This window comes from Maniola jurtina, chromosome 25 (assembly GCF_905333055.1).
Source record: "Maniola jurtina chromosome 25, ilManJurt1.1, whole genome shotgun sequence".
Taxonomy (NCBI): domain Eukaryota; kingdom Metazoa; phylum Arthropoda; class Insecta; order Lepidoptera; family Nymphalidae; genus Maniola; species Maniola jurtina.
The window spans coordinates 960,198-979,491 of NC_060053.1; the positions used below are offsets into that span (position 1 = coordinate 960,198).

At 37.7% G+C, this 19,294-nt stretch overlaps 1 protein-coding gene and 1 long non-coding RNA gene across 5 annotated transcripts in view; one reads left to right on the forward strand and one right to left on the reverse strand.

Annotated features, from left to right (window-relative positions):
- The window catches only part of LOC123878067 (zinc finger protein 26-like), a 28,473-nt gene that overhangs the window by 6,847 nt on the left and 2,332 nt on the right, over positions 1-19,294 (reverse strand). For 3 of the 4 annotated variants that reach the window (XM_045925092.1, XM_045925094.1, XM_045925095.1), the window contains 16 exons: positions 16,998-17,061; positions 16,782-16,924; positions 16,124-16,424; positions 15,658-16,009; positions 15,495-15,565; positions 15,114-15,246; positions 14,115-14,237; positions 13,720-13,806; positions 12,857-12,960; positions 4,689-4,752; positions 4,214-4,345; positions 3,249-3,336; positions 2,492-2,615; positions 1,781-1,898; positions 1,154-1,291; positions 321-459 (listed from right to left, as the gene is read on the reverse strand). In XM_045925092.1, coding sequence (XP_045781048.1) covers positions 321-459; positions 1,154-1,291; positions 1,781-1,898; positions 2,492-2,615; positions 3,249-3,336; positions 4,214-4,345; positions 4,689-4,752; positions 12,857-12,960; positions 13,720-13,806; positions 14,115-14,237; positions 15,114-15,246; positions 15,495-15,565; positions 15,658-16,009; positions 16,124-16,424; positions 16,782-16,924; positions 16,998-17,060 — 2,180 coding nt within the window. In that variant the 5' untranslated portion in view covers position 17,061. Of the gene's footprint in view, positions 1-320; positions 460-1,153; positions 1,292-1,780; positions 1,899-2,491; positions 2,616-3,248; positions 3,337-4,213; positions 4,346-4,688; positions 4,753-12,856; positions 12,961-13,719; positions 13,807-14,114; positions 14,238-15,113; positions 15,247-15,494; positions 15,566-15,657; positions 16,010-16,123; positions 16,425-16,781; positions 16,925-16,997; positions 17,062-19,294 lie in introns of those variants that run through there. The other variant, XM_045925096.1, reaches the window with a different exon arrangement.
- On the forward strand, positions 2,177-9,293 carry LOC123878093. Its single transcript, XR_006798749.1, has 3 exons — positions 2,177-2,304; positions 7,548-7,549; positions 9,283-9,293. It is a non-coding gene; the product is annotated as an uncharacterized LOC123878093 (long non-coding RNA).

Consider the following 19,294-nt stretch of genomic DNA (forward strand, 5'->3'; position numbering starts at 1 on the left):
GGATAAAAAGTAGCCTAAGTCCGTCTCGGGATATAAGCTAACCCTGTACCAAATTTCGTCAGAATCGGTTAAACTGTTGGGCCGTAAAAAGGTAACATACAGACAGACAGACACACTTTCACATTTATAATATTAGTATGGATTTTTCTATAAATTGTATGTTTTCAGTTCGTAGCAATGGATCCAGTTAGTTGACTGTCTCAGCTTACTGGATCTAATTTAGCATCTATTCAGCAGCAGTAAAATTGTTGGTTTAAATGATAACAATTAGGTGCCGAGAGCTTTTTGATATAATTTATTATTGAACCCTGTATACTCACCGTCTCCTTTTGAATTTCTTGGGGCACTCGGTGCAGTGGTACCGCTTGTCGTCCAGATGTGTTGCTCGTTTGTGGGAGTGTAGGTTCGATCTCTGCGTGAAGCTCGCTCCACAGATATCACATACAAATGGGCGTTCACCTAAAAAAAAAGTTTTAACATACATGTATAGTTTATTTCACGTAGAAGAGCGACGTGTCTTTATTGGGAACTAGAGGATGCCCGCGGCTTCGCCTGCGTGGATTTCAGTTTTTTAAAATCCCGTGGGAACTCTTTGATTTTCCGGGATAAAAGTAGCCTATGTCCTTCCCCGGGATGTATCCCATGTCTGTACCAAATTTCATTCAAATTGGTTCAGCGGTTGGGCCGTGAAAACGTAGCAGACAGACAGACACACTTTCGCATTTATAATATTAGTATGGATATGATTCTATCACACAAGTTGTAACCAGAACGGTAGTAAAAATTTTGCGTTATTATTTGACTACCTAAACACAATCAAATGCTAACAACTTTGATAAATAAATTGCCTAATTTTGTAGTTTTAGTGTTTTTATTTTTCAAACCCGCAATGCGGGTGCAATTATAGCGTGCAAAATTCGAGTCAATACCCCACCTACGGTCACCCAGCGGTTTTATTTGCAATATATTGTGAACTTTTAAAAATACAGGAATTTCTTTCGCGTTTTTTTGTGGTATCTGATCAAATGTGAAAGTGGTAGTAGGCACTGTACTGTGTATCCGCATATGGTCCCGCACGCCTCGCGAACCCTTTTCCGCAAATTCCGCAAACATTCATGGGCGTTACTTATAAAAGTGGTAGTAGCCACTGTACCTGTGTGTATCCGCATATGGTCCCGCACTTCCGCACGCCTTGCGAACCCTTTTCCGCAAATTCCGCACACGAAGGGTTTGCTCCCCGAATGTACTACGCCATGCACTTCTAAATTATGCTGGGTTCCGAACGCTTTACCTGGAAAACAACAAATAATCCATACTTCACTACCCACAACCAGGTGAAATTGCAGTTAAGGATTAACTTGTAGCTGAATAAATAAAAAACCGGCCAAGTGCGAGTCAGACTCGCGCACCGAAGGTTCCGGGTACTCGGGTATTTTTGCACGATAAATCAAAAACTATTGTGCATAAAAAAGTTTTTTTTGTGACCACAAATTCACGGTTTTCGGATTTTTCCTTTACTTGTGCTGTAAGACCTACCTACCTGCCTATGATTCTAAGTCAACGGGAAGTACCCTATAGTTTTTCTTTAGACAGACAGACAGACAGACAGACAGACAGAAAGACAACAAAGTGATCCTATAAGGGTTCCGTTTTTCCTTTTGAGGGTACGGAACCCCAAAAAAGTCTGCCAATCCGCACTTATCCAGCGTGGTGTCTTTATTGCTAAACCCTTCTCGTTGTCGTGAGCCGGCGATAACAGAAATAACGAAAAAGTACGTACCACAAATATTACAAACAAAGTCCTTGACATTGGAGTGGGTTTTCTCGTGTTGACTCAAGTTTTGTACGGTGAAAAAAGACTTGTCGCACTGCCGACACTTGTACGGCCTGGGGCGGTCCTGGGAACACACAGATATACATACAACACCGAGATCTATAGAACGTACTTTGACTTTGCTAAAAGAATACCCGGCTGAGTTTGTTGTGTGCTCTTCTCAGATTTGGGCGCGTTTGGAACCCTCGTAGCTTTAGTTTTAAGTTAACGTAGTTACTAATTATCACAACTACATCATTGTTTGACAATCAGAAAGTGTAAAATACCAATTTGAATAAATGACTTAGACTTCTCTCTGCACTATATTCTTCATTGCTCTGGCAATGCGCGAAACTGCAATACTTTGCCTATTTCAAAAATAAATTCTTTCTTAGGATTTATTATATAGAAAGTCTTCCAAAATACGTAAAATCCACGTCGTTCGTTAGTTTTCAGAGTAATAACCATTTAAAAATATCGATTAAACTAATGTCTCTCTCTAATGTGTTTCTGTGTGTCTGTCCGTCTGCTAGCTTTTCACGGCCCATATGTTCAACCGATTTTGACGAAATTTGGTACAGAGATAGCTTGCATCCTGGGGACCGACATAGGCTACTTTTTATCCCCGAAAATTAAAGAGTTCCCACGGGATTTTAAAAATCCTAAAGCGATACTTACAAGATGTGTTTTGAGATGAGACTGGTGGGTGTACTTGGAGGCGAAGGTTTTCTTGCATACATTGCAGGTGTACGGGCGGGACCCGCTGTGCATGTTCATGTGAGCCGTCAATAAGGCGCGGGAACTGGAATATGAGGACAGAATTAGTTTGAGTTTGTTGTGGGCTCTTCTCAGACCTGGGCGCGTTTGGAACCCTCAGTCAAAGTCATTTATTCAAATTGGGCACTATTGTACACTTTTTGATTGTCAAACAATGATGTGGTGGTGATAATTAAACTTAAAACTAAAGCTACGAGGGTTCCAAACGCGCCCAAGTCTAACAACAGCCGGGTATTATTTTTTAGGGTTCCGTACCTCTAAAGGAAAATGGAACTCTTATAGGATGTTGTCTGTCTGTCCGTCTGTCGTGTCTGTCAAGAACACCTATAGGATATGTCGCATTGACTGTTGAATTATGAAATTTGGTAGGTAGTAAGGTAGTAGGTAGGTCTTACACCACAAGTAAAGGACACAATCGGAAAGCCGTGAAATTGTGGCAACATCACAAAAAAAAAATTAAAATGTACTCATGGACAAATAATAATAATTAGTATTTTCAATTTTCAAAGTAAGATAACTGTCTGTACATTTAAAACACAGATTTTTATTTATTTTTATGCACAGTTATTTTATTCTTTTGTTGTTCCTGTTATTTTTGTAAACATTGTTTAAAAATATAATAAGGATGAGATTTGTAAATAAATGCGAGAATACTTACTGGTATTTCTTGTCGCAAATATTGCATTCGTGTATTCTCGGCTTCAGCGCAGTCTGCACGGGTTTGCTGATCTTACCATTGTGGCTCTCTGAAACACAAATATCACACTAATATTATAAAGGAGAAAGTTTGTATGTGTGTGTGTGTGTGTATGTGTGTGTGTGTATGTGTGTGTGTGTATGTGTCTATGTTTGTTACTCCTTCACGCAAAAACTACTGGACGGATTGGGCTGAAATTTAGAATGGAGATAGATTATACCCTGGATTAGCACATAGTAGGCTACTTTTTATCTCGGAAAATAAAAGATTTCCCACGGGAATTTTAAAAACCTACATCCACGCGAACGAAGTCGCGGGTATCAGCTAGTTTTTACTATGCGTTTCAAATGAGAAGCTTAAAACTCATTTTTCACTAGGGGATATATCTCGGATCGAGCCGAGGATCGTTTAAGGTGGAAGCGACGGGCCTGCCCGCGAAATTCAAATTTAATTTGGTTTTTCGTAATTTGTAAACTAATACAACAACGTAGGCTTATGGTATTTTAATTGCGACAATGGCAGTATCATCCTCACAGGTTTATATAAAAATCTTTACTTGACCCTTTCAAGTAAAGATTTCCAGTTTAAGAAATTAATTCTAGTATCGACTAATTTGTGAGAATAGTTATATTGTTATATTTTCTTTGTTAAAAAAAAATACAAAATAGGGTGTTTTGCATTTTCCAGCTTAACGGTAAGTTTTATCATAAAATAGGTAAGACAAAATTTGGAGATCATAAAATTATCCAGAAAAATTGTCTTATACTTTTTTCCTAAGAATCATCATTCCTGAAATATCGTTATATTCTAAAAGTTTTTCTTCAAATCTTAGAATCGCGATATCTCAGAAATCGTGGTTCTTAGGGAAATAAGGGTCCCTTTTTTCTCCGGAGATACGGACCCCTATAAATGACACAACAACTCACCCAAATGTACAGCATAGTCGCTTTTCTTTCTCTCCACGTGTCCACAAATTCGGCAGATGTATAGCCTCGCTGAATGGAAGGTTTTCAAGTGCTCCATAGTGGCTTCCGAGTCACCCACGAATATCGCCTCTTCTGGAAATGTGATGGTAGATCTATTACTAACGGATGCTTGTAAATAGTTATTTATTATGCAAGATTGTAAAGTTGTCACTTTGTCGCGAGAGTTTGTATTTAATTCCGAGCCAGCGAAGGATACTAAGGTTTCAATTCAATAATAGAACCCTGAGCGTAGCGAGGAATTCAAAAGCTTGGGCGCAAATAAATTTGCAGCCGTGCGAAACACAAAACTTTTAATCTCACTACAGCGACGAAGACGTTTCTATATTAATAAGGCGCAAGTCAGGCCGCGAAGAAAGTTTTATTTCAAGAAGGTATTGGTTTATACTACTAACTATCTACTGTATTTATAACTTGCCTGTATTCTCATTATTTCTCTCGCACATAAGGCATCGAAACTGACCATCTTCATTACTTATCATCTGTAAATGGAAAAAAATATACAGGGTGGTCAAAAAGTCGTGGATCAAACGCAATAGGGAGATAGAGGAGGACATTTCCAGCAAAAAATATTTCTACAGCATGGTCTTATTTAAATTGCCCTAAGAGTTATGAATATTTTTGAGATTTTTAACAAAATACCAGATTCTCTTACAATTAGACTAATTTAAAAAAAATGAGATAAAAAATAATAAAACAAACGATGCTGTGTCATTACTAGATAATGTATCAGCACTACAAACCTTCTATGGAGGCTCTGGGTGCCAAATTACAAGAGCAATTAAATTTTTTCCAAAACTTTTAAAGCGTTACCAAAAATTTAATGTCACTTTAAAAGCGCACTGTGAAAAAAAAATGTACTACGGAAAAGTGACCCTGTATCAGAAAAACTTGCTGATTTAATGCCAATTTAAATGAGGTATAACACATTACTCTTTGTTTCGTAATTCTGGTATTATAATTGTTTTTTCATATCAAGGTGCAAATTTCAGTAGATTAGTTTAATTCAAAATAATTTTGAAGATTATCATGCTGCTAGTTAAACTGCTAGTTTTTTGTACGTTGGAATGCTAGAAACATCACTGTGCTTGTCACACTTAAAATTTGTGAAAAGAACAGAAACTGTTCACCACCACGTGCCAGAACTACCCAGAACGCCCTCTTTTCTAGGAAACAAAAGGATAAAAAAGTATGCCTCTTGTTTGGTAATGGACGTTTCTTTGTCTTCCCTTGATTGTCTTGATTTTTGATGTAGATTGACGGTTCACAACAAACTTGAATTTCTTCACTACTTTGGGTTTTGTATTTAAAACACTGAGGTAGATAACAATATTAGTTTAATGATCCAAGGATTAATTTTATAAGAAAATAATAAAAATGATGACGCGACGTATCGCTCTGTTTGATCTAGTGTTCAGTTCAATATGGCTGCTCCCTTCGTGTACGTTCGGGCGCTGTCGTATTTCTTCGTTGGTCCGCGCGCCAACATCTTCCCCCCTCTCAACGACCTTGGGATGTTGAGGTTACTTGTCCGATGCTGATGGCAAGGGGCACAGGCTATTGATGGCACGTCTGATGATGCCACTTGTGGTTAAAATGTCTGCTACACGTGCGACTCCGTCTGCTCCAGGATAAAGTTTTGATATGCGCCCCATGCGCCATTTTAGTGGAGGAAGGTTTGCTTGTTTAATGATGACCATATCTCCTTGAAGTAAGTTTCCTTTGTTTATTCGCCATTTTGCTCTTTGTTGAAGCTCACACAGGAATTCCTTGCGCCATCTTTCCCAAAATTGTTGTTTGAACTGCTCAAGTTGCTGGTATCGATTTAGACGACTTATTCTGGCGTCTAACAAGGCTGGTGATGGCAATGAGGTGAACGGTCTACCGATGAGGAAGTGCCCAGGAGTCAAAGGAAGTAAATCGGTTGGATCAGACGAAAGTGGAGTAAGGGGTCGAGAATTCAAGATTGCTTCGACTTGTACGAATAAAGTCGATAATTCCTCGTACGTGAAATGATTGGTTCCTAACATGCGACTGATATGATATTTTGCAGATTTCACACCCGCTTCCCAAAGCCCGCCAAAATTTGCACAATAAGCTGGCGAAAAATTGAATTTTATGCCCTCATCGGCGGCAAACGAGGTGATTGATTCATTGTTTTCTACGGATTCTAAAAATTGGCGAAGATCATTGTTTGCGCCAACAAAATTCCGGCCATTATCGCAGTAAATTTCGCTAGGTTTTCCTTTGCGTGAAATGAATCTCTTTAGGCAAAGAAAAAAGTTATCAGTGCTAAGGTCAGACGCAAGCTCAAGATGTACAGCCTTAGTTGAGAAGCAGATGAAGAGGCATAAATAGCCCTTGGTTAATTTACAGCCACGTCCACGGCGATCTTGTATTGGAAAAGGTCCTGCAAAATCTACGCCAGAAATCTGGAACGGTAGGTTAGGAGTCACCCTCGACGCAGGTAAGTTACCCATTATAGGATTTAGTGTATTAGCTTTCATAATTCTACATAGTTTGCAGTTGTTTACTGTGCTTCTAGCTAGGCGTCTGCCTGAAATGGGCCAATAGTTTAGTCGTAAATTATTTAGCAATAATTGTGGACCGCCATGCATTAGTTTTATGTGCTCATAAGCAAATAATAATTTTGTAAATTGATGGTTTGAATCTAATAAAACTGGATGTATTTGATTATAATTTTCAGGTGAATTTTGGATACGCCCACCTACGCGCAAGATGCCATTATCGTCTACGAAAGGTCGCAGTGAGAGCAGGCGTGATCGAGAAGGTAAGCATTTTTTATCATTTAGTAGTTTAAGTTCGACTTCAAAATTTTCTAATTGATGTTGCTTTATTAAATAGATGATAGAATTTTTAAGTTCATCAATTTTGAGATGGCCTGTATTTTTAGCGCTCGGGTATTTAGAATTATGAATAAATCTTAGTACGTAAGCTAAGCTTCTTTGTAGTCTTGCAAAGTTTGAAAATCTGTCGAAATTTATTATTGTATGTGTAGCGGCAGCTTTTGGAGTTGCTGTAAATGTAGATGTAGTTGTAAGTGTAGAAATTTGCTTAGTTTTATTAATACACGCTTTCTTTTCAGGAAGTTCACTAATGAATTTTATATTACTTGGCCACTCACTTTCATCATTTGACAAAAACTGAGGACCTTGCCACCATAAGGCAGCATTTTGAAGATTTTTAGGGTCTAAACCCCGAGAGGCTAGATCCGCTGGATTATGTGTGCCTGGTACATGTCTCCAGATGCCAGAAGAAGTCATCTCTTGAATCTTTGCAACTCGATTCGAAACAAAAGTCTTTAGATCACGAGATTGGGATGATAACCACCCAAGGACCACTGAAGAGTCTGTCCAGAAATAAGTCTTTGGAGGCACTGGAAGTCGTAAAGCCTTTAAAACAGCTGAAGCTAGACGAGATGCGAGTAAGGCTCCACAAAGCTCCAATCTGGGTATGGTTTGCAACTTTATAGGAGATACTTTAGTTTTTGCACACAGAAGATTGACACTTATCTGTCCTGATTTATTAGTTGATTTCAGATATATGCATGCCGCGTAGGCCTCAAGAGAAGCGTCACAAAATGCGTGAAGTTCGATGGTTTTTGGTTCGTCATTGAGTGCGTATCTGGGAATTTGAATATTAGATAAATTGTCTAAGTTAGACACAAAGGTAGACCATAAATTGGCAATGTCAGAAGGAATAGGGTCATCCCAATCAAGTTTTAATAGCCACAATTTTTGAAGAATTATTTTTGGGATTATTGTGCACGCACTCAAGAGCCCGAGAGGATCAAATAACTTTGCAGAATTTGATAAGATCGATCGTTTGGTTACTACAAAATTAGATTCAATTTTCGTAGGAAATTTCAAGACGTCAGCGACTGGATCCCATTTAAGGCCTAGTGCACTGGATTGCGAACTTAAATTTAAGTCCGTAGCTACATGAACATTTGAATTATTTTCAAATATAGAAGGTATGTTAGTACGAAATTTACGCAAGGGAAGACATGCAGAACTAAGGATTTCTGATGTTTTGTTTATAATATGTAGAAGTTCTTGTTCTGAGTTGCAGCCTGATAGAAAATCATCAACGTAAAAATCATGTTTTATTAAATTTGATATTGTTTCATCTTTGCATGTTTTAGATAATTCTAGAAGACATCGAGTTGCGAGAAAGGGAGCAGACGCAGTACCGTAAGTAACAGTGTTGAGTTTAAATATTTTGATAGGAAGATTTTCACTCTCACGCCACAAAACCATTTGAAGATGACGTTGCTCTGGATGTATCAAAATTTGTCTATACATTTTTTCGACATCAGCTGACACTACAAATTTGTGTTGTCTAAATCTAAGTAAAATGGAAAACAAGTCATCTTGGACTACCGGCCCTACGTACTGTATGTCATTAAGTGCAATATTATTCGAGGTTTTTGAAGACGCGTCAAATACAACTCGAGTCTTCGTAGTTTCACTGCTTTCTCGAATTACTGCATGATGCGGCAAGAAACAGCCATGATCATCATAATCAGTAACTTCCGACATATGGCCTAAATCTTCATATTCTTTCATGAATTTATTGTATTCTGAACGTAAATTTGGATTTTTACTTAATTTTTTCTCTACTTGAATTAATCTTCTTTTTGCAATATTATAGGAATCACCTAGAGTATCAGCTGAATCGCGGAAAGGAATTTGTACACAAAATCTCCCATCTTTATCTCGGTAAGTAGTTTCATTAAATAGTTTTTCACAAAAGTGTTCATTGAAAGAAGACGTTTCTGCAGGTAATTCTTCAAGCTCCCAAAACTTAGAAAGTTGCTGTTGTATTTCCTTGCTGAAGTTGCAATAAATTTTATCCGAAGTGTTGCTACGTTTCCCCCCCATGGGGCCAGCAACTATCCAACCTAGTTGAGTTTCTTGTAGTGTGGGCATATGAAGACCCAATTTAAATCTAGAAGAACAAAGTAGATCCCAGAAGACGTCAGCTCCGAGAAGCATGTCAACTTCTGAAGAAACAAAGAAGTTGGGATCCGCTAAGTGGATGTGGTTAGGTATTTGTAGACTTTCGATATTGATGTTGACTTGAGGCAGCTTGTCAGTAATAAGAGGAATGATGTAGCATCTGACAGGCATGCTAAATGTGTTGTATGTAGAGTGGATGACAATATTGCAATGTTCGGTAATCTTAATTACAGAATTGTTGAGACCGCATACCGAACGAAGATAGTTTTTCACTGTTGGTAGACCAATCTTCGTTCGTGCAGCTTCGGTTATAAAGGAAGATTGACTTCCACTATCCAATAAAGCTTTCAATGTAAATGATTTGCCGTTAGTTGTTACCTTCACCAAAGCCGTAGATAGAAGAGCTTGGTTTGAGGACACAGAAGACATACTAACAACGCAAGAAGGATCCTTCATATCGGTAGGACCAGAAGAGGAAGAAGGTAAGCTGTTATGTCTAGGAACTTTAATATTAGATGTTGGAAGTGATGCAGTAGTTCCTTCGCGACTTTGTGATGATGATGTCGATGTAGATGTTTGTGTCGGTGGTTGAATATAGTGAAGAGAAGACTGTCTATGTAAAATTGAATTATGTTTTCGTTTACAGAAGCGGCAACCACCCAGTCTACAGTTGAAATGACTGTGCCCTTCACGGAGGCAGTTTGTGCAAATTTGCCATTCGTGAACTTTCGCAATTCTGTCATCTACTGACATCGATTTAAATTTTGGGCAATTATATAATTTATGGTCTAGCTTACAAGCTAAACATGCTTTGTTGGTATACGAAGATGATGATGATGATGAAGGTGAAGAAGGTGACGCTGCAATAAATGACTTTGATTTAACAAATTGATTGCGTTTATCTGACTTAACGGGTTTGTTAGCATGAACAGTCTCCAACACTGTTGCTCGCTGACGCAGAAATTCAAAAAAATTACTAAGCTTCACGTTGTCGTGGGTGCTCCTAAACTCCTCCCATTTTCTGGCTGTAGATGAGTCCAGTTTTGAAGAAGCCAGGTAAATGATCAGAGAATCCCAATGCTCTGTTGGTTCTCCTAGTGAATTTAGGGCATTTAAATTTTTGGTTATGTTATCAATTAAATTACGTAAACATTGTTCGGATTCCCTACTGATAGGTTCTATAGAAAATAAACCTTTTATATGTTCATTAATCAGAAGTCGCTTATTATTGTATCTGTCACAAAGAAGTGACCAAGCTGTTGAGTAGTTGATAGATGATACTGTGACAGAATTTATGACTGCGCTTGCTGAATCTTCTAGGTACGACTTGAGATAATGAAATTTATTTATGTCCTCGATGGTATCATTATTGTGTATTAACGATAAATACATGTCTCTAAATTCTATCCATTTACTTTGGTCCCCGTTAAATGGAGGAATTTTAAGCGGTGGCAACTTTACCCCACGATGCTTTGACCGGTCGGATCCGCTGACAGACACCGATCCGGATTCGTTTTTTAATGCGTTTTCAAAAATTTGTAACATTTCTTGTGCTTGCGCTATTAATTTAAAAAATCTATTTTCAATCTCTTCTCTTTCTTTCATCTGTAGGCCTTCGTCCTCAATATCTAAAGATTCGATTTTTGACTGCAATTCATCGAAATTATATGACAGATCTTGAAACTTGCTCAACCTTAAACTTAATTCATTAGATTGACTTTTATTTAATTTAGTTTCTAAAAGAGGCGTTAAGTATTTTTCAAAAAGAGTAATGCGTGTTTTTACGCGTCTTCTTTGCGCAATAAGATCTTTTAATTCGGTCATTTTGTAAGCGCAAACAACAATATACGATATGAAGAAAAAATTAAAATATTAAAAACAATGCATCAACCAACCTCGAAGCCCCGTACAAACCGGGCGTATTAAGTAATCCACCTGTGCGGCACGGCTTACTCGATGCAGGCACCCGCAGTCAGCGCGGCGACTCGGCCGGCGTTTGGGAAGTAGGTATGAAAATATGATGCGACCGACCGCCACTTGGTGAATTATTTCTTACCGCTCGACTCTGAAAATAGTCGGCGAATCTATGTTTTACTATTGAAATATTACTTAATGCACTGTAATTAAGATGGTACAGTTTTAATTAGATGCTGTTTGTACTTTGTATTAAAGAAATCTTTGAAATTAAACTGATGGAATGAATGTTTGTAACTCGTTTGAAACGATGAAAATGTCGACCTTTTTGATAATTCAAAATTCGAAAATTGATAAAGAAGGATTAACGATGTATAGGATTAAAGATGTATAGGAAAAAAGATGTATATTATAGGAATGAGCATTACTTCCCTCGGATCACGTCGTGGAGGTCACCATAAACTTGTTTGGTAATGGACGTTTCTTTGTCTTCCCTTGATTGTCTTGATTTTTGATGTAGATTGACGGTTCACAACAAACTTGAATTTCTTCACTACTTTGGGTTTTGTATTTAAAACACTGAGGTAGATAACAATATTAGTTTAATGATCCAAGGATTAATTTTATAAGAAAATAATAAAAATGATGACGCGACGTATCGCTCTGTTTGATCTAGTGTTCAGTTCAATATGGCTGCTCCCTTCGTGTACGTTCGGGCGCTGTCGTATTTCTTCGTTGGTCCGCGCGCCAACACCTCTCTTTCACATCCTTCCTTATTCCAACAATGCAAATAGAAATGATGATTAGTGTGAACGAGAGGCATAGTTTCTTTATCCTTTTGTTTCCTAGAAAAGATGAACTACTTGCAAGACGGGCGTTCTGGGTAGTTCTGGGTGGTTCTGGCACGAGGTGGTAGTGAAGAGTTTCTATTCTTTTCACAAATTTTAAGTGTGACAAGCACAGTGATGTTTCTAGCATACCAACGTACAAAAAACTAGCAGTTTAACTAGCAGCATGATAATCTTCAAAATTATTTTGAATTAAACTAATCTACTGAAATTTGCACCTTGATATGAAAAAACAATTATAATACCAGAATTACGAAACAAAGAGTAATGTGTTATACCTCATTTAAATTGGCATTAAATCAGCAAGTTTTTCTGATACAGGGTCACTTTTCCGTAGTACATTTTTTTTTCACAGTGCGCTTTTAAAGTGACATTAAATTTTTGGTAACGCTTTAAAAGTTTTGGAAAAAAATTAATTGCTCTTGTAATTTGGCACCCAGAGCCTCCATAGAAGGTTTGTAGTGCTGATACATTATCTAGTAATGACACAGCATCGTTTGTTTTATTATTTTTTATCTCATTTTTTTTAAATTAGTCTAATTGTAAGAGAATCTGGTATTTTGTTAAAAATCTCAAAAATATTCATAACTCTTAGGGCAATTTAAATAAGACCATGCTGTAGAAATATTTTTTGCTGGAAATGACCTCCTCTATCTCCCTATTTCGTTTGATCCACGACTTTTTGACCACCCTGTATATTTCAATAAATAAACATAATTCAATAAACTGTACTGTAAATCTGAACCAAATTTCATCAAAATCGGTTAAGCTATTAAAGCTAGCAGATAGAGACACTTTCGTATTTATAATATTGAGTAGTGATGTTGAACGTGATCACTTACCGCCGACTGTGTCTCCAGTTTTAGACTGTCGTCTTCTTCGGTTTTGCTTTCCACTGACTGCACTCTGTACATCTCGCCTGATTCCACTTTTATGAATGCACCACCTTTATAACAAAAAATATGATCACTATCATCATCTCACTTGTATCACTTGTAAAAGTTTACCTGAATAAAAATATATTCTATTCTATAAATATATTCTACTAGAGAATGCCCGCGGCTTCGCCCGCTTGGATTTCGGTTTTTTAAATCCCGTAGGAACTCTTCAATTTTCCGGGATAAAAAGTAGCCTATGTCCTTCCCCGGGATGTATCCCAAGTATATACCAAATATAATTTAAATCGGTTCAGTGGTCGGGCCGTGAATCGTAGCAGACAGACAGACAGACACATTTTCACATTTATAATATTAGTATGGATTCTATAAATATATTCTATTCTATCATCAATCCATCATCGACTTACGACGACCTACCAAGCGCAGTGGTAAACTGTAAGCTTTTTAATGGGGAGGTCCCGGGTTCAAAAATTTACAATTCAGGGGTTTGGAATTTTATGAATTTTATAATTTCTATATCTCTGGTCTGGTGGGAGGCCTCAGCCGTAGCTAGTTACCATCCAACCGGTAAAGCCGTGCCGCCAAGCGATTTAGCGTTCCGGTACGATGCCGTGTAGAAACCAAGGGGTATGGGTTTAATAAAACCTGACATACCCCTTCCAGGTTAGCCCGCTTCCATCTTAGACTGCATCATCACTTACCACTAGGTGAGATTGCAGTCAAGGGCTAACTTGTAATTGAATGAATCACGGATCTCCTCTAAGAATGAGAAGGGTTTAGGCCAGAGTCCACCACGCTGTACGTACCCTGTTCTTGCGCCGCCGCGATGATAGCGTTGGCGGTTTCTTCATCTCCCGATACTTGTAACTCTATTTGGGACTCGTCATTTGAATCTGTAAATAATTTAATAATTTACTACTTAGTTCTTGGCGACCTCCATTTTTTTAATGTAACATTCATTAGGTCAATTTTTTCGTATAAAATATAGCTTAGGTATGTCATCCGGACCTTAACAACGAATCAATTATTAACACCTCATTCATCAAAATCGGCCCAGTAGTTTAGGCGCTACGGTGAAACACACAAAATCTGGCTACAAACAAACATACATACATAGACTGCTAAAATCATAACCCTTCCTTTTGGCTTTGTCGTAGTCGGGTAAAATGGCAAATATACAATGATGGCGAGTGATATTCACCTTGGCTCGCGTCGGCGTCGTTTTCATCCACGAACGAGATTTGTCCGTCTTCACTGCACAGTATCTTTTGCCCCGACATCACCCGGATTATTGACCCGCTCTCACTGTCCATTAGTATTGTGTCTGTGAATAAACATACATACTTATCTATACTAATATATGCCCACGGTATTTTTAATTTATTTTTATAAAACCATTTAGCGTCCACGCAGACGAAGTCCCGGGCATCATCTAGCATTTCATATAAAATATTATACCTACTAGCCGATGCCCGCGACTTTGCCCGCGTAGATTTAGGTTTTTTGAAATCCCGTGGGAACTCTATAATTTTCCGGGATAAAAAGTAGCCTATGTGCTAATCCAGGATATTATCTATCTCCATTCCACAGCCAAATCCGTCCAGTAGTTTTTGCGTGAAGGAGTAACAAACATACACACACACACACACATACAAACTTTCGCCTTTATAATATTAGTGTGACTTGACGACCAACCTGCCGAAATGGTGAGCGTTGTGGTCTTATTAGCGGGAGGCTTTTCGGAATTTTACAATTTCTAAATTTTGGTCGGATTTGATTTTTCAAAAATCCTTTCTTAGCAGATTTTTTACGTCATGATAATATGAGTAGCTATCTTCATGTCTTTTAGCTCGATCCAGTAAATAGAGCTGTGCGTTGATAGATCAGTCAGTCAGTCAGTCAGCTTTCTTTTTATAGGAAAAGACATATAGATAACTAGAAGATGCCCGCGGCTTCGCCCGCGTGGATATCGGTTTTTAAAATCCCGTAGGAACTCTTTGGTTTTCTGGGATAAAAAGTAGCCTATGTGCTAATCCAGAATAATATCTATTTCCATTCCAAATTTCAGCCAAATCCATTCAGTAGTTATTGCGTGAAAGAGTAACAAACATACACACACACACACACACACACACACACACACACACATACACATACAAACTTTCGCCTTTATAATATTAGTGTGATAATTATTACTCACGTTCCTCTAAATCGCCGTCGTTGTCTCCGTCGTCTTCTAATATTATTTTCCCCAACACATATTGTCTGTCTGTACCTTCCAACAGTTTCATGTCTAGGTATTCTGTTTCAGACTTATTTTCTTCATCATCCACCTAAAAAGTATCATACTTTATTAGAATCTGTCATGTAAAGTATCAGACTATCAGGATGTGTCATGTAAAGTATCAGACTATCAGGATGTGTCATGTAAAGTATCAGACTAAATCAGAATGCGTCATATAAAATATCAGATTATGTATATCCAAATAGGTCATGTAAAATATCAGACTACAGACTAGGTATTTCATGAAAGTATCAGGCTATATCAGATTGTATCAGAAAAGATCAGATTATTTCTTACCGTTATCACATTATCTCCTTCAAATTGTAGTTTGTGCCGTGAACTTTTCGTTAATCCCGTCATCGAACAATCTAGAAACATTCAAAACCAACTGAAGCTATAAGGATTTTTTTTCTTTCGCGGTATGGAACCCAAAAATATTATAGTACAATTAGAAAATTACCTTCATCAATTTCCATCGAATCTTCATGGTTTTCCAATTCATCATTCTCTTTCTCAGTTGTAGTTTTATCAAAATCTGCATCAACTTTCAAAATGGCAGATGAAAGAAAATCTTTTGGCAGCGAATTTACATTGAAACTTAATATTGAACTAGTTTTACTTGAATTGACTGATTTTGTCGAGTTATGGTCGTTTTTTGAGTTTTCTTTTGACGTCGTGATTAATTTTGGATCCATAGTCAAAGGTGTCAATTTGGTTTTGCTTGTTACAGTGTTGATGCTTTGGGTCAAAACTGAGGTACCAACTGTCACTTTTAGATTCAGGGTTGATGATGATGGTAAAGTCATTACATTCTGGAAGAAAATTAGTTCATTACAATGTACTCAGTTTTAATTTTGATTCTACATGGCATCGTGCCAGAGCCTTTTACTTTGAAATATTTATTTCTATTTCTAATATTGACTCACCTGTATTTTAGGCATAATCGTGACAGGTTTAGCCATGGCCGTGGCCGAGTTGGGCATAACCGTAGCTGGTTTGGGCAGAATCTTGACAGGTTTAGGCATAGAAGAATTTCCGACTGTCAATACAAAGCCAGGTGGCAAAGGCTGTAATTTCGAAGCTGGCAACACCAGCTTCTTTGCCACATTATTTTTGGGCAAAACGTTACTATTTGAATTATCTTCATTGTATGTTTCATAGTTTAAATTGTGTGCGGGTAATGAACTTTTGAAACTGTCCAAAATTTCAGTCTTAACTACTTTTAATCTGAAAAATAAAATAATAATGAGTCAGACTCTACACAAAGGGTACCATACTGGGTACACGATATAACACTATGTCCTTATTATTTTATATTAACTAAGTGATGCCCGCGACTTCGTCCGCGTCGATTTAGGTTTTCAAAAATGCCATAGGAACTCTCTGATTTACCAGCATAAAAAGGAGCCCATATCCGTCCCTGGGAAGTAAGCTAAATCTATACCAAATTTCATATACATCGGTTAAACTGTTGGGCCGTGAAAAGCTAACAGACAGACAGACACACAGAATGAGGTTAGAATGAGAAGAGGTCATTATTATAATAAGAGGTCTGGGTATAAAAGGTCTATTTGTTCAACTCACCTATATTGCAGTGAATCATACTCCAATACATTTTTTTGACATTTTTTGCACAGTATCTCAGAGTGAACGGAATCCTTGTTAATTTTTTTCTCAATTATCTCACTAACGGTTGTGATTAAGCTCTTATCACATTTAAGAGATAGCTGAGGAAAAAAAATTATACCCTGGTTAAGAATCCTGGAATCAAGAAGTTATAAGAATACTTTGTTTACTTACATCCGAAGCAAATAAGCTCACAGCATTTCTTACAGTAATTTTGTTGCAGATAAAACAGATCATCCTAAAAAATACAAAATACTTAGCAAAATCAATAATTTCTCTGCATTTAGAGGTAACAACATGTGGTTTCACTTGTCTTCATAAACAAGGCCAAAAAAGTCATACACTGTACCTACACACTGCTGCAGGGTGCTAAAAGATAGATTTAGGCAAAATTTCTGTATAATATGGGTGTAGCATTAGCTGCCTTGGGCGGCAGAGTATCCAGTGGCCAGATATCCAGCTATCCGGTTATAAGACTGACTGAATGTCTGATATCCGGCCAAACAGTTATGCTGTTTCATCTTTAATATCAATGATATACTTCGACACCTCCCACGTAAGTTGTTGTATCCCCAAAACTACAACTTTTCAGTAGAGCGTTTTAAATATATAAATTGAAATTAAAGCTCCATTTTTCAATATATTTTTGTGAAATTCGGTATTAAGTTATAGTTTATAGTACTTTCACATATTTTGAAAGATAATTTATAGAAATACTTCACATTTCTGAGATTTTGTTCATACAACATTTTACGGCGTGTTTCATCTTTGTAAAATGTTGTATAAGATACTTACAACAAATTACGCTGGAAAAAATGGGTTGAGTGTCATCGTATGTGTTAAATACAACAGTGTACGTCGTTTAAAATTTAAAAAAAATGTAGTATGTGTAGTCCGATTCATGATTTCCAACCAATGGATGTCCACTACTGGACATAGGTCTCTTGTAGGGACTTCTATATGCCACGGTCTTGCACCATCTGAATCCAGTGGCTCCTTGTGACTCGTTTGATGTCGTCTGTGCACCTAGTGGGAGTCTGTCAACGCTGCGCCTTACAGTGCGAGGTTCCAGCACCTTGGGACCTCAACGTCTATGGGTCCTTCGAATTATGTGCCCCGGCCATTTACACTTCAGCTTCGCAACCCATTTATGCCGGTTACTCTGATTTTCCTGCCGATATCCACATTCCAGATTCGATCACGTAGAGACACTTCAAATATAGCTTTCTAATTGCCCGCTTAGTGACTCTGAACTTTCTTATGGATTCCATTATAATATGTGACCATATTATCTCGGATCCATAATATGTCATTACTGGTAACACGCACTGTACGAAGACTAATTTAGTTTCCGTACGCTGCCGCCGAGTCGGATTCGTTGGCTGACCTGTTTCTTGAAATTGCACTTACCTACCTTGTCCAGGTACCTGTTCCAGGCTTACAAACTTTTCTATAATTTCGAGTGCAGAGCCCTCAACGATTACTGGGTGGTCCGAGACATAAGAATTAGACATAATTTTCGTCTTACTCATGTTCATTTTCAGGCTCATCTGTTGTGAAACTTTGCAAAGGTCATTGAGCTGTAAATGTAGAAACTCTGGGAAACCTAATGAGGTTTCCCAGAGTTTCTGCGATAGTGACTATGTCATCGACAAATCGAAGGTGAATTTCTTTTGATGTTAATGTCAAGTTCATTCCAATCTAAGCTTAAAGATAAAGACGTCTTCCAAAGCAGTGGTAAAGAGTTTCAGAGAATTACGTGTCAATGTGCACTCTGTCACTGCAATTGGACTGGCCTAGTCTGGTCCTATATGTCGACTGTCATGGTGTTTTCGTACAGGATTCTATTTCAGCATTTGTATGAACAGGCAGTTGTTTCAGCATCTCAATAGCGACCTTAATACAGCCCCAGTTTCCACCAAATCAAAAACTTTCTCATAGTTTACAAACGCTTAGCAAAGAGGCAGATTATTATAATAGCCTTCAGTTATATTATGCATAACATGTCGCAGCTTATGAATGTGACCTATAGTGCTTAAGCTTTTTCAGAATCAAGCTTGTTAGGGATGCTGAAAGTCATCGAACTTATTATTGTGACGATTCATAATGACTTACGATAACAACAGCTTATAGACATGGCTTAGCAGCGAGATGAGTTTATGACTCTTCTTGAGTAATGTTTGTAACTTTGTAATTTCGTTATGCAATGAACTAGATTAATTTGAATATAAGATTCACTAACCTTTTGTGCCTACATTGCAACAAATAAACCATTACTTATTATTTATTACGGCATTATCGCCATGACGGGATTGAAAATCCCGTCATGGCGATAATGCCGTCATGGCGATTGGAAAATCGCTGAAAGACCTTAAATACTGGTTTGCCACCCGCTTTCAGGAATTCTACTGTGATTCTGATATCACCGAGCGAATTTTTATCCTTGAGTTGTTTGAGAGCCATAATTATCT